Source organism: Athene noctua, chromosome 36, assembly GCF_965140245.1.
Source record: "Athene noctua chromosome 36, bAthNoc1.hap1.1, whole genome shotgun sequence".
Taxonomy (NCBI): domain Eukaryota; kingdom Metazoa; phylum Chordata; class Aves; order Strigiformes; family Strigidae; genus Athene; species Athene noctua.
Window position 1 is genome coordinate 1137852 of NC_134072.1, and position 13140 is coordinate 1150991.

Genomic DNA, 13140 nt, shown 5'->3' on the forward strand with positions numbered 1-13140 from the left:
GCCCCTCGACGAGTTCAACAACGGCGTCGTCCTCACCAACCGGCCCCTGCGCGACGGCGAGATGTTCGAGGTGACCCGGGGGGGCCCGGGGGGGGGCGTTTTGGGGTGTCTTGGGGGGATTTTGGGGTGTCTTGGGGGGATTTTGGGGCATTTTGGGGGGATTTTGGGGCACCCTGGGGGCATTTTGGGACGTTTTGGGGGACGTTACGGGGGTTCTTTGGGGCATCGGGGGGGTCTTGGGGGAATTTGGGGGTGTCCTGGGGCATTTGGGGGTGTCCTGGGGGCATTTTGGGGGGATCTGAGACAATTTTGGGGCGTTTTGGGGGGATTTTGGTGCATTTTGGGGGGATTTGGGGGCATTTTGGGGCGTTTTGGGGATGTTAGGGGGGTTCTTTGGGGCATCGGGGGGGTGGGTGGGGGGATTTTGGGGTGTCCTGGGGGGATTTGGGGGGGATCTCAGACAATTTTGGGGCGTCCTGGGGGGATTTGGGGGCAGCTTGGGGGGATTTTGGGGTGTCTTGGGGGGATTTTGGGGCGTTTTGGGGGGATTTTGGGGCACCCTGGGGGCATTTTGGGACGTTTTGGGGGACGTTACGGGGGTTCTTTGGGGCATCGGGGGGGTCTTGGGGGCATTTGGGGGTGTCTTGGGGGCATTTTGGGGGGATCTGAGACAATTTTTGGGCGTCCTGGGGGATTTTGGGGCATTTTGGGGGGATTTTGGGGCATTTTGGGGGGATTTTGGGGCGTTTTGGGGGGATTTTGGGGCATTTTGGGGGGATTTTGGGGCGCTTTGGGGGACGTTACGGGGGTTCTTTGGGGCATCGGGGGGGTCTTGGGGGGATTTGGGGGTGTCTGGGGGCATTTGGGGGTGTCCTGGGGGCATTTTGGGGGGATCTGAGACAATTTTGGGGCGTTTTGGGGGGATTTTGAGGCGTTTTGGGGGGATTTTGGGGCGTTTTGGGGGGATTTTGGGGCACCCTGGGGGCATTTTGGGGCGTTTTGGGGGACGTTACGGGGGTTCTTTGGGGCATCGGGGGGGTCTTGGGGGGATTTGGGGGTGTCCGGGGGCATTTGGGGGTGTCCTGGGGGCATTTTGGGGGGATCTGAGACAATTTTGGGGCGTTTTGGGGGGATTATGAGGCATTTTGGGGGACGTTACGGGGGTTCTTTGGGGCATCGGGGGGGTCTTGGGGGGATTTGGGGGTGTCCGGGGGCATTTGGGGGTGTCCTGGGGGCATTTTGGGGGGATCTGAGACAATTTTGGGGTGTCTTGGGGGGATTTTGGGGCGTTTTGGGGGGATTTTGGGGCGTTTTGGGGGGATTTTGGGGCACCCTGGGGGCATTTTGGGACGTTTTGGGGGACGTTACGGGGGTTCTTTGGGGCATCGGGGGGGTCTTGGGGGAATTTGGGGGTGTCCTGGGGCATTTGGGGGTGTCCTGGGGGCATTTTGGGGGGATCTGAGACAATTTTGGGGCGTTTTGGGGGGATTTTGGTGCATTTTGGGGGGATTTGGGGGCATTTTGGGGCGTTTTGGGGATGTTAGGGGGGTTCTTTGGGGCATCGGGGGGGTGGGTGGGGGGATTTTGGGGTGTCCTGGGGGGATTTGGGGGGGATCTCAGACAATTTTGGGGCGTCCTGGGGGATTTGGGGGCAGCTTGGGGGGATTTTGGGGTGTCTTGGGGGATTTTGGGGCGTTTTGGGGGGATTTTGGGGCACCCTGGGGGCATTTTGGGACGTTTTGGGGGACGTTACGGGGGTTCTTTGGGGCATCGGGGGGGTCTTGGGGGCATTTGGGGGTGTCTTGGGGGCATTTTGGGGGGATCTGAGACAATTTTTGGGCGTCCTGGGGGGATTTTGGGGCATTTTGGGGGGATTTTGGGGCATTTTGGGGGGATTTTGGGGCGTTTTGGGGGGATTTTGGGGCATTTTGGGGGGATTTTGGGGCGCTTTGGGGGACGTTACGGGGGTTCTTTGGGGCATCGGGGGGGTCTTGGGGGGATTTGGGGGTGTCCGGGGGCATTTGGGGGTGTCCTGGGGGCATTTGGGGGTGTCCTGGGGGCATTTTGGGGGATCTGAGACAATTTTGGGCGTTTTGGGGGGATTTTGAGGCATTTTGGGGACGTTACGGGGGTTCTTTGGGGCATCGGGGGGGTCTTGGGGGATTTGGGGGTGTCCGGGGGCATTTGGGGGTGTCCTGGGGGCATTTTGGGGGGATCTGAGACAATTTTGGGGTGTCTTGGGGGGATTTTGGGGCGTTTTGGGGGGATTTTGGGGCACCCTGGGGGCGTTTTGGGGGACGTTACGGGGGTTCTTTGGGGCATCGGGGGGGTCCTGGAGGGATTTGGGGGGTCCCTGGGAACAATTTGGGGGTGTTGGGGGGGTTTTGGGGGGGGTTGGAAGATTTGGGGGTGTCTTGGGGAGGATTTGGGGGGGTCCTGAGGGACCTGGGGGGGTCCTGGGGGAATTGGGGTTCAGGGGGTGGATTTGGGGGGGGGGGGGGGGCTGCGGGAGCCATTTTGGGGTTCATGGGGGCTTTGGGATTTTTGGGGGTCCCTGGGGGGGAACAATTTGGAATTTGGGGGTGCGGGGGGGGGCACCCTGGGGGGGTTTTGGGGTTCGGGGGGGGGTTTTGGGGTTCGGGGGGGGGTTAAGATCTTGAGGGGGGATTTGAGGCACCCAGCGTATGGATTTAGACACCGGGGGGGGTGGAATTGGGGGGTCCGGGGTGATTTTTGGGGGTTCGGGGGGGCAGTTTGTGGGTTTAAATCTCCCGTGAGGGTTTTGGGGTCCCCCCTGACCCCCCCATTTTTTTGTGGCCCCCCCCCTCCCAGATCCGTATCGATAAGCTGGTGGACAAATGGTCGGGGTCCATCGAAATCGGGGTGACAGCCCATAACCCCAACAGCCTGGAGTACCCCGCCACCATGACCAACCTACGCTCCGGTGAGCCCCCCAAAATCCCTCAGGGGGGGTCCCCCAAAATCTCAGGACCCCCCCAAAAAAATTTATAGCCCCCCCCCCCGGCTTTTTTTTTTTTTTAGGGACGATCATGATGAGCGGCTGCGGGATCCTGACCAACGGCAAAGGCACGCGGCGCGAGTACTGCGAGTTCAGCCTCGACGAGCTGCAGGTGACCCCCCCGGGGCCCCCCAAAATTCGGGGGGACCCCCAAATCCCTCTCCCCGGAACCCCAAAATATCCCCGGACCCCCCCCAACCCCCCCCTGGGCCCCCTGAAAATCGGGGAAATACCCCCCTACCCCCCAAACTCTCAGAATATCCAAAATTGGGAAATATTTGCCAAATTTTTCCTCCCCTGGGACCCCCAAAACTCCCCCGGGGCCCCCCAAAATTTTGGGGACCCCCAAATTCCTCCCCCAGGAACCCCAAAATATCCCCGGACCCCCCCAAACCCCCCCTGGGTCCCCTCAAAATCGGGGGAAATGCCGCCCACCCCCCAAATTCTCAGAATATCCAAAATTGGGAAATATTTGTCATTTTTTTTCGGCCTTGGGGCCCCCAAAACTCCCCCGGGGCCCCCCAAAATTTTGGGGACCCCCAAATTCCTCCCCCAGGAACCCCAAAATATCCCCGGACCCCCCCCAAACCCCCCCTGGGTCCCCTCAAAATCAAGGAAATACCCCCCTACCCCCCAAACTCTCAGAATATCCAAAATTGGGAAATATTTGTCATTTTTTTTCGGCCTTGGGGCCCCCAAAACTCCCCCGGGGCCCCCCAAAATTCGGGGGGACCCCCAAATCCCCTTCCCCGGAACCCCAAAATATCCCCGGACCCCCCCAAACCCCCCCTGGGCCCCCTCAAAATCAAGGAAATACCCCCCTACCCCCCAAACTCTCAGAATATCCAAAATTGGGAAATATTTGTCATTTTTTTTTGGCCTTGGGGCCCCCAAAACTCCCCCGGGGCCCCCCCAAAATTTTGGGGACCCCCAAATTCCTCCCCCAGGAACCCCAAATTATCCCCGGACCCCCCCAAACCCCCCCTGGGTCCCCTCAAAATCGGGGAAATGCCGCCCACCCCCCCAAACTCTCAGAATATCCAAAATTGGGAAATATTTGTCATTTTTTTGCTGCCTTGGGGCCCCCCAAAATTTTGGGGACCCCCAAATCCCTCCCCCAGGAACCCCAAAAATATCCCCAGACCCCCTGGGACGCCTCAAAATTGGTGAAATTCCCCATTTTTTTAATCCCCCCCCCCCCGGACATCCAACCTCCACCCCGCCCGCCCCCCCCCCCCCCCCCCCCAACTCCGTGACCCCCCCAAAATTTCTGCAGGTTCCCTCAAAAATTTGAAGAATCCCCCCCCCCCCCCAAATTTTTTTCCCGGGGAACCCCAAAACCCCTCCGTTACCCCCCCAAAAAAAATCATTTTGGGGGGCCCCCCCCAAAAATTAAAGAGAGGCCCAATTCCCCATTTGGCCTTTCCCCGTGTCGTGTGTCCCCCCAAGTCTTGTTTTGGGGGGGTCATGGGGGTGTCACCCCCTTCCTGCCCCCCCCCCTAACTCTTTTTGGGGTCCCCCCCGGGTTTGGGGGGGGGGTGGCCCGTTGTCACCCGTCCTGTGTGTGTCCCCCCCCCGCAGGAAGGGGACCACATCGGCCTGACGCGGAAAGCCAACAACGCGCTGCACTTCTACATCAACGGCGTCGACCAAGGTGGGGGCGCTTTGGGGCGCTTTGGGGCGTTTTGGGGCATTTTGGGGCGTTTTGGGGCGTTTTGGGGCGTTTTGGGGCGTTTTGGGGTGTTTTGGGGCACTTTGGGGGATTTTGGGGCCTTTTGGGGCGTTTTGGGGCGCTTTGGGGGATTTTGGGGCCTTTTGGGGCGTTTTGGGGCATTTTGGGGGATTTTGGGGCGTTTTGGGGGATTTTGGGGTACTTTGGGGGATTTTGGGGTGTTTTGGGGGATTTTGGGGCCTTTTGGGGCGTTTTGGGGCACTTTGGGGGATTTTGGGGCCTTTTGGGGCCTTTTGGGGCGTTTTGGGGCGCTTTGGGGGATTTTGGGGCCTTTTGGGGCGTTTTGGGGCATTTTGGGGGATTTTGGGGCGTTTTGGGGGATTTTGGGGTACTTTGGGGGATTTTGGGGTGTTTTGGGGGATTTTGGGGCCTTTTGGGGCGTTTTGGGGCGCTTTGGGGGATTTTGGGGCGCTTTGGGGGATTTTGGGGCGTTTTGGGGGATTTTGGGGTGTTTTGGGGTGTTTTGGGGGATTTTGGGGGATTTTGGGGTGTTTTGGGGCATTTTGGGGGATTTTGGGGCGCTTTGGGGCGCTTTGGGGCGTTTTGGGGCATTTTGGGGGTTTTGGGGCCTTTTGGGGGGTTTTGGGGCGCTTTGGGGGGTTTTGGGGCGTTTTGGGGGATTTTGGGGCGTTTTGGGGCATTTTGGGGCCTTTTGGGGCGTTTTGGGGCGCTTTGGGGCCTTTTGGGGCACTTTGGGGGATTTTGGGGCATTTTGGGGGATTTTGGGGTGGTTTTGGGGTGGTTTTGGGGGCCCTTTGGGGGATTTTGGGGGGTTTGGGGTGTTTTGGGGCATTTTTGGGGCGTTTTGGGGCGTTTTGGGGCATTTTGGGGGATTTTGGGGCCTTTTGGGGCGCTTTGGGGGATTTTGGGGCATTTTGGGGGATTTTGGGGCCTTTTGGGGCACTTTGGGGCCTTTTGGGGCGCTTTGGGGGATTTTGGGGCGCTTTGGGGGCGCTTTGGGGGATTTTGGGGCGCTTTGGGGGATTTTGGGGCATTTTGGGGGATTTTGGGGCGTTTTGGGGTGGTTTTGGGGGTACTTTGGGGGATTTTGGGGGGTTTGGGGTGTTTTGGGGCATTTTGGGGCGTTTTGGGGATTTTGGGGCGTTTTGGGGTGTTTTGGGGCCTTTCGGGGGATTTTGGGATATTTTGGGGCCTTTTGGGGCCTTTTGGGGGGACTATGGGAGTGTTTTGGGGGGGATTTTGGGGAGTTTTGGGGGATTTTGGGGCGTTTTGGGGTGGTTTTGGGGACACTTTGGGGGATTTTGGGGGGTTTGGGGTGTTTTGGGGCATTTTTGGGGATTTTGGGGCGTTTTGGGGGGTTTTGGGGGATTTTGGGGCATTTGGGGGGATTTTGGGCGCTTTGGGTGTTTTGGGGCGCTTTGGGGGATTTTGGGGCGCTTTGGGGGACTATGGGGGCGTTTTGGGGCCTTTTTGGGGGACTACGGGAGTGTCTTGGGGGGATTTTCGGGGACATCCCTAGAGTGTCCCCAACGTTGACACCCCATGACCTTGAGAGGACACGGGGACCCCAAAGTGGCCCTTGGGGACGTCCCCATCCATTGGGGCATCTCCATGTTGACACCCCATGACCTTGGTGGCTCATGGTGACCCCAAAGTGACTCTTGGGGACGTCCCCATCCCTAGAGTGTCCCCAACGTTGACACCCCGTGACCTTGGTGGCTCATGGTGACCCCAAAGTGGCCCTTGGGGATGTCCCCATCCCTAGAGTGTCCCCAACGTTGACACCTGATGACCTTGATGGCTCATGGTGACCCCAAAGTGACTCTTGGGGACATCCCCATCCCTAGAGTGTCCCCAACGTTGACACCCCATGACCTTGGTGGCTCATGGTGACCCCAAAGTGGCCCTTGGGGATGTCCCCATCCCTAGAGTGTCCCCAACGTTGACACCTCATGACCTTGGTGGCTCATGGTGACCCCAAAGTGACTCTTGGGGACGTCCCCATCCCTAGAGTGTCCCCAGCATTGACACCCCATGACCTTGTGGGGACACAGAGACCCCAAGATGGCCCTTGGGGATGTCCCCATGCCTAGAGTGTCCCCAGTGTTGACGCCCCGTGACCTTGGTGGCTCATGGTGACCCCAAAGTGGCCCTTGGGGACGTCCCCATCCCTAGAGTGTCCCCAACGTTGACACCCCATGACCTTGAGAGGACACGGGGATCCCAAAGTGACTCTTGGGGACATCCCCATCCATTGGGGCATCTCCACGTTGACACCCCATGACCTTGGGGCTCCCCGGTGTCCCCACTCCCCACCCCGTTGGTGACATGTCCCCGTGTGTGTGTGTGTCCCCCCCGCCCCGCCCCAGGGGTGGCGACGACGTTGACGCCGCTGGTGGTCTACGGGGTGGTGGATCTCTACGGCATGGCGGTCAAGGTCACCATCGTCCACAACCACAACCACAGCGACCGCCTGCGCCGCAACAACGCCATCCTGCGGGCCCTGTCACCCGAGGGGGGACGGCGACCCCCCCCCGCGCCCCCCCAACCCCCTCAGCCCCCCAACGGACCCCCCGCGGGGCCCCCCCCGCCCCCCCGGCTTCTCTTTCACCCCAACTGCGGGCAGAAGGCGGCGGTGGTCAACGAGGGCAGGACGGCGCTGAGGCCCCAGTGAGTGACAAGGCGGGGGGGGGACACGGGGAGGGGGGGGACACGGGGGGGGGGGACGGGACACGTGGGGGTACCCGGGGGGAGGGGGGCTGTGGGGGTATGGGAGGGAGCCTGGGGGGTCCGTAGGGGTGTTGGGGGGGTGACACTGAGGGGCCTGTGGGGATGGGAGGGGGGCGTGTCCCTGATGAGGTGATGGTCCCGCCCCTTGTCCCCCGGGGGTGACCCCGTGTCCCCATCCTTGATGTCCCTGGTGTCACCGTGGTGGTGATGGCCCCGCCCCTCGTTCCTTGGGCGTGTCCCTGTGTCCGCGGTGTCCCCACCCCTTGGTGTCCCCACCCCTTGGTGTCTCCACGGAGGTGACGGCCCCGCCCCTCATCCCCTGGGCGTGTCCCCGTGTCCCTGGTGTCCCCACCCCTTGGTGTCCCCACCCCTGGTGTCCCCATGGAGGTGATGGCCCCGCCCCTCATCCCCTGGGCGTGTCCCCGTGTCCCCGGTGTCCCCACCCCTTGGTGTCCCCACCCCTGGTGTCCCCAAGGAGGTGATGGCCCCGCCCCTCATCCCCTGGGCGTGTCCCTGTGTCTCCGGTGTCCCCACCCCTTGGTGTCCCCACCCCCTGGTGTCCCCACAGAGGTGACGGCCCCGCCCCTCATCCCCTGGGCGTGTCCCCGTGTCCCTGGTGTCCCCACCCCCTGGTGTCCCCACGGAGGTGACGGCCCCGCCCCTCATCCTTTGGGCGTGTCCCCGTGTCCCCGGTGTCCCCACCCCTTGGTGTCCCCACCCCTGGTGTCCCCAAGGAGGTGATGGCCCCGCCCCTCATCCCCTGGGCGTGTCCCTGTGTCTCCGGTGTCCCCACCCCTTGGTGTCCCCACCCCCTGGTGTCCCCACAGAGGTGACGGCCCCGCCCTTCATCCCCTGGGCGTGTCCTCGTGTCCTTGGTGTCCCCACCCCTTGGTGTCCCCACAGAGGTGACGGCCCCGCCCCTCATCTCCCGGGGGTGTCCCCACCCCCCTGGTGTCCCCACCCCGGCGCCAGCCCCGCCCCTCATCCCTTGGGCGTGTCCCCGTAGCCCTGGTATCCCCACCCCTCGCTGTCCCCACAGAGGTGACAACCCCGCCCCTCATCCCCCGGAGCAGGGGGGGTGACACCTTTGTCCCCACCTGTGTGTGTGTCCCCTGTGTCCCCCCCCCCCCCCGCCCCGTGTCCCCCCCCCAGTGCCACCGACGACTTCAACCACGGGGTGGTGCTGAGCGCCCGGGCGCTGCGCGACAACGAGCTCTTCCAGGTCCGCATCGACAAGATGGTGGACAAGTGGGCGGGGTCCATCGAGATCGGGGTCACCACCCACAACCCCGCCTACCTCCAACTGCCCTCCACCATGACCAACCTGCGCTCAGGTGGGACCCCGAAACCCCCGGGGGGGTCCCCGATGTCCCCACGGGGTCCCCAAAACCAACACGGATTGGCCAACGTCTCCGGGGGGTCCCCAACGTCCCCTTGGGGCCACCACCCACAATTCTGCTTGCCCCCGGTTGCCCTTCACCATGACTAGTTGGTGGTCGGGGGGGTCCCCAACATTTTTTGGGGTCCCCAATATCTTTATGGGGTCTCGAGGGGGTCCCCAAAACCAACACGGATTGGCCAACGTCTCCATGGGGCCCCCAACGTCCCCTTGGGGTCACCACCCACAATTCTGCTTGCCCCCGGTTGCCCTTCACCATGACTAGTTGGTGCTCGGGGGGGTCCCCAATGTCCCCACGGGGTCCCCAACATCTCTGGGGGTCCCCGATGTCCCCATGGGGTCCCCAAAACCAACACGGATTGGCCAACATCTCCGGTGTGTCCCCAACGTCCCCTTGGGGCCACCACCCACAATTCTGCTTGCCCCTGGTTGCCCTTCACCATGACTAGTTGGTGCTCGGGGGGGTCCCCAATGTCCCCACGGGGTCCCCAACATTTCTGGGGGTCCCCGATGTCCCCACGGGGTCCCCAAAACCAACACGGATTGGCCAACGTCTCCATGGGGTCCCCAACGTCCCCTTGGGGCCACCACCCACAATTCTGCTTGCCCCCGGTTGCCCTTCACCATGACTAGCTGGTGCTGGGGGGGTCCCCAATGTCCCCAGAGTGTCCCCAGCCACCCCAGGGTGTCCCCAGGACATCTCAAGCCACACCAGGGTGTCCTCAGGACATCTTGAGCCACCTCAGGGTGTCCTCACCCACTCCAGGGTGCCCCCAGGGTGTCCCCAGCCACTCCAGAATGTCCCCAGGGCATCCTGAGCCACCCCAGGGTGTCCCCGACGTGTTCCAAGCCACCCCAGGGTGTCCCCAGGACATCTGGAGCCACCTCAGGGTGTCCCCACCCACTCCAGAACGTCCCCAGGGCATCTCAAGCCACCCCAGGGTGTCCCCAGAGTGTCCCAAGCCACCCCAGGGTGTCCCCAGGACATCTCGAGTCACCCCAGGGTGTCCCCAGCCACCCCAGGGTGTCCCCAGAGTGTCCCCAGCCACCCCAGGGTGTCCCCAACGTGTCCCAAGCCACCCCAGGGTGTCCCCAGGACATCTCGAGCCACCTCAGGGTGTCCCCAGCCACCCGAGGGTGTCCCCAGGGCATCTCGAGCCACCCCAGGGTGTCCCCAACGTGTCCCAAGCCACCCCAGAGTGTCCCCAGCCACCCCAGGGTGTCCCCAGGACATCTCAAGTCACCTCAGGGTGTCCCCAGCCATCCCAGGGTGTCCCCAGGACATCTCAAGCCACACCAGGGTGTCCCCAGGACATCTCGAGTCACCTCAGGGTGTCCCCAGCCACCCCAGGGTGTCCCCAGGGCATCTCGAGCCACCCCAGGGTGTCCCCAACGTGTCCCAAGCCACCCCAGGGTGTCCCCAGGACATCTCGAGCCACCTCAGGGTGTCCCCAGCCACCCCAGGGTGTCCCCAGGGCATCTCGAGCCACCCCAGGGTGTCCCCAACGTGTCCCAAGCCACCCCAGAGTGTCCCCAGCCACCCCAGGGTGTCCCCAGGACATCTCGAGTCACCTCAGGGTGTCCCCAGCCATCCCAGGGTGTCCCCAGGACATCTCGAGCCACCTCAGGGTGTCCCCAGCCACCCCAGGGTGTCCCCAGGGCATCTCGAGCCACCCCAGGGTGTCCCCAACGTGTCCCCAGCCACCCCAGAGTGTCCCCAGCCACCCCAGGGTGTCCCCAGGACATCTCGAGCCACCCCAGGGTGTCCCCAGCCACCCCAGGGTGTCCCCAGGACATCTCGAGCCACCTCAGGGTGTCCCCAGCCACCCCAGGGTGTCCCCAGGACATCTCGAGCCACCTCAGGGTGTCCCCAGCCACCCCAGGGTGTCCCCAACGTGTCCCAAGCCACCCCAGAGTGTCCCCAGGACATCTCGAGTCACCTCAGGGTGTCCCCAGCCACCCCAGGGTGTCCCCAGGGCATCTCGAGCCACCTCAGGGTGTCCCCAGCCATCCCAGGGTGTCCCCAGGACATCTCGAGTCACCTCAGGGTGTCCCCAGCCACCCCAGGGTGTCCCCAACGTGTCCCCAACCCCTTCTCCCCCGTCCCCGCAGGCACCTGGATGATGACGGGCAACGGCGTGATGCACAACGGCACCACGGTCCTCGACGAGTACGGCCACAACCTCGACCGCCTCAAGGTGTGACCTGTGGCCGGGGCGGGGGGGGGCGCCACCCCACGGGTGACAGGGTCACCCCTGCCCGATCCTCTCTGGGTGACAACGGCGTCCCCGACAGGCAGGGGACACGGTGGGGGTGGTGCGAAGGGACGACGGGACGCTCCACTTCTTCGTCAACGGGGCGGCGCAGGGACCCGCCGCCTGGAACGTGCCCCCCAACGTCTACGCCGTGGTGGACCTCTACGGCCAGGCCGCCCAGGCCACCATCGTGGAGGACGGCGGTGAGGGCGCGGGGACGGCGCTGGCATGGCGGGGACGGCGGGGTGGGGGTTTGGGGACGTTGGGGACATCGGGGTGGGGGTTTGGGGACATCGGGGTGGGGTTTGGGGACATCGGGGTGGGGTTTGGGGACGTTTGGGACATCGGGGTGGGGGTTTGGGGACATCGGGGTGGGGTTTGGGGACGTTGGGGACATCGGGGTGGGGGTTTGGGGACATCGGGGTGGGGTTTGGGGACGTTGGGGACATCGGGGTGGGGGTTTGGGGACATCGGGGTGGGGTTTGGGGACGTTGGGGACATCGGGGTGGGGGTTTGGGGACATCGGGGTGGGGTTTGGGGACGTTGGGGACATCGGGGTGGGGGTTTGGGGACATCGGGGTGGGGTTTGGGGACGTTGGGGACATCAGGGTGGGGGTTTGGGGACATCGGGGTGGGGTTTGGGGACATCAGGGACATCGGGGTGGGGTTTGGGGACATTGGGGTGAGGTTTGGGGACCTTGGGGACATCAGGGTGGGGTTTGGGGACATAAGGGTGGGGTTTGGGGACATTGGGGACATTGGGGTTGGGGTTTGGGGACATCAGGTTGGGGTTTGGGGACATCGGGGTGGGGTTTGGGGACATTGGGGACATTGGGGTGGGGTTTGGGGACATCAGGTTGGGGTTTGGGGACATCGGGGTGGGGTTTGGGGACCTTGGGGACATTGGGGTTGGGGTTTGGGGACATCAGGGTGGGGTTTCGGGACATCGGGGTGGGGTTTGGGGACATCGGGGTGGGGTTTGGGGACATTGGGGACATTGGGGTGGGGGCTTGGGGACATCAGGGTGGGGTTTGGGGACATTGGGGACATTGGGGTGGGGTTTGGGGACATCAGGTTGGGGTTTGGGGACATCGGGGTGGGGTTTGGGGACCTTGGGGACATTGGGGTTGGGGTTTGGGGACATCAGGGTGGGGTTTCGGGACATCGGGGTGGGGTTTGGGGACATCGGGGTGGGGTTTGGGGACATCGGGGTGGGGTTTGGGGACATCAGGGTGGGGTTTGGGGACCTTGGGGACATTGCGGTGGGGGTTTGGGGACATCAGGTTGGGGTTTGGGGACATTGGGGACATCAGGGTGGGGTTTCGGGACATCGGGGTGGGGTTTGGGGACATCAGGGTGGGGTTTGGGGACCTTGGGGACATTGGGGGGAATTTGGGGACATCGGGGGGGCAATTGGGACCCCCAGGGTGACATTTCGTGTGTCCCCCCCCCCCCGTGGGGTCCCATCCGATGGCGGGATGCCGCCCCCCACGTGACGCGTCCCCCGCTTTATCCCCACAGAGGTGCCACCGGGGGGGGGAGGTGACATCTCCGAGGGGGACACGCCGGGGTCCCCCGAAAGTCCCCTGGGTGCGGGGGGGTGCGGGGGGGCCCCCGGGGAGCTGCGGTTCCACCGGCTGCACGGCACCAACGCGCTGATCACCAACGGCGGGCGCACGGCGCTGCGCCAGAACTGCCGCGCCGAGTTCAACGACGCCATCGTCATCTCCAACCGGTCAGCGCCCCGAAACCCCAGCCTGGGCCCCAAAATCTGAGCTGGAACCCCAAAATGTGATCGGGAACCCCGAAACCCCAGCCTGGGCCCCAAAAATCTGAGCCTGGACCCCAAAAATCTGAGCCGGAACCCCAAAATCTGAGCCGGAACCCCAAAACCCGCCCTGGGCCCCGAAACTGAGCCGGAACCCCGAAATCTGATCGGGAACCCCGAAACCCCAGCCTGGGCCCCAAAAATCTGAGCCTGGACCCCAAAATCTGAGCCTGGACCCCAAAATGTGATCGGGAACCCCGAAACCCCGGCCTGGGC

At 63.2% G+C, this 13140-nt stretch overlaps 1 protein-coding gene across 1 annotated transcript in view; it reads left to right on the forward strand.

Annotated features, from left to right (window-relative positions):
• Nucleotides 1-6: 6 nt before the first annotated feature.
• NEURL4 (neuralized E3 ubiquitin protein ligase 4) overlaps nucleotides 7-13140 on the forward strand; it is a gene marked incomplete at its 3' end in the record, with an annotated part of 28172 nt that continues 15038 nt past the window's right edge. Inside the window, exons 1-9 of the mRNA XM_074930894.1 lie at nucleotides 7-70; nucleotides 2833-2944; nucleotides 3043-3131; nucleotides 4601-4673; nucleotides 7082-7382; nucleotides 8595-8776; nucleotides 10954-11039; nucleotides 11137-11299; nucleotides 12618-12831. Of these exons, the coding sequence (XP_074786995.1) occupies nucleotides 62-70; nucleotides 2833-2944; nucleotides 3043-3131; nucleotides 4601-4673; nucleotides 7082-7382; nucleotides 8595-8776; nucleotides 10954-11039; nucleotides 11137-11299; nucleotides 12618-12831 (1229 nt within the window). The remainder of the gene's footprint in view (nucleotides 71-2832; nucleotides 2945-3042; nucleotides 3132-4600; nucleotides 4674-7081; nucleotides 7383-8594; nucleotides 8777-10953; nucleotides 11040-11136; nucleotides 11300-12617; nucleotides 12832-13140) is intronic.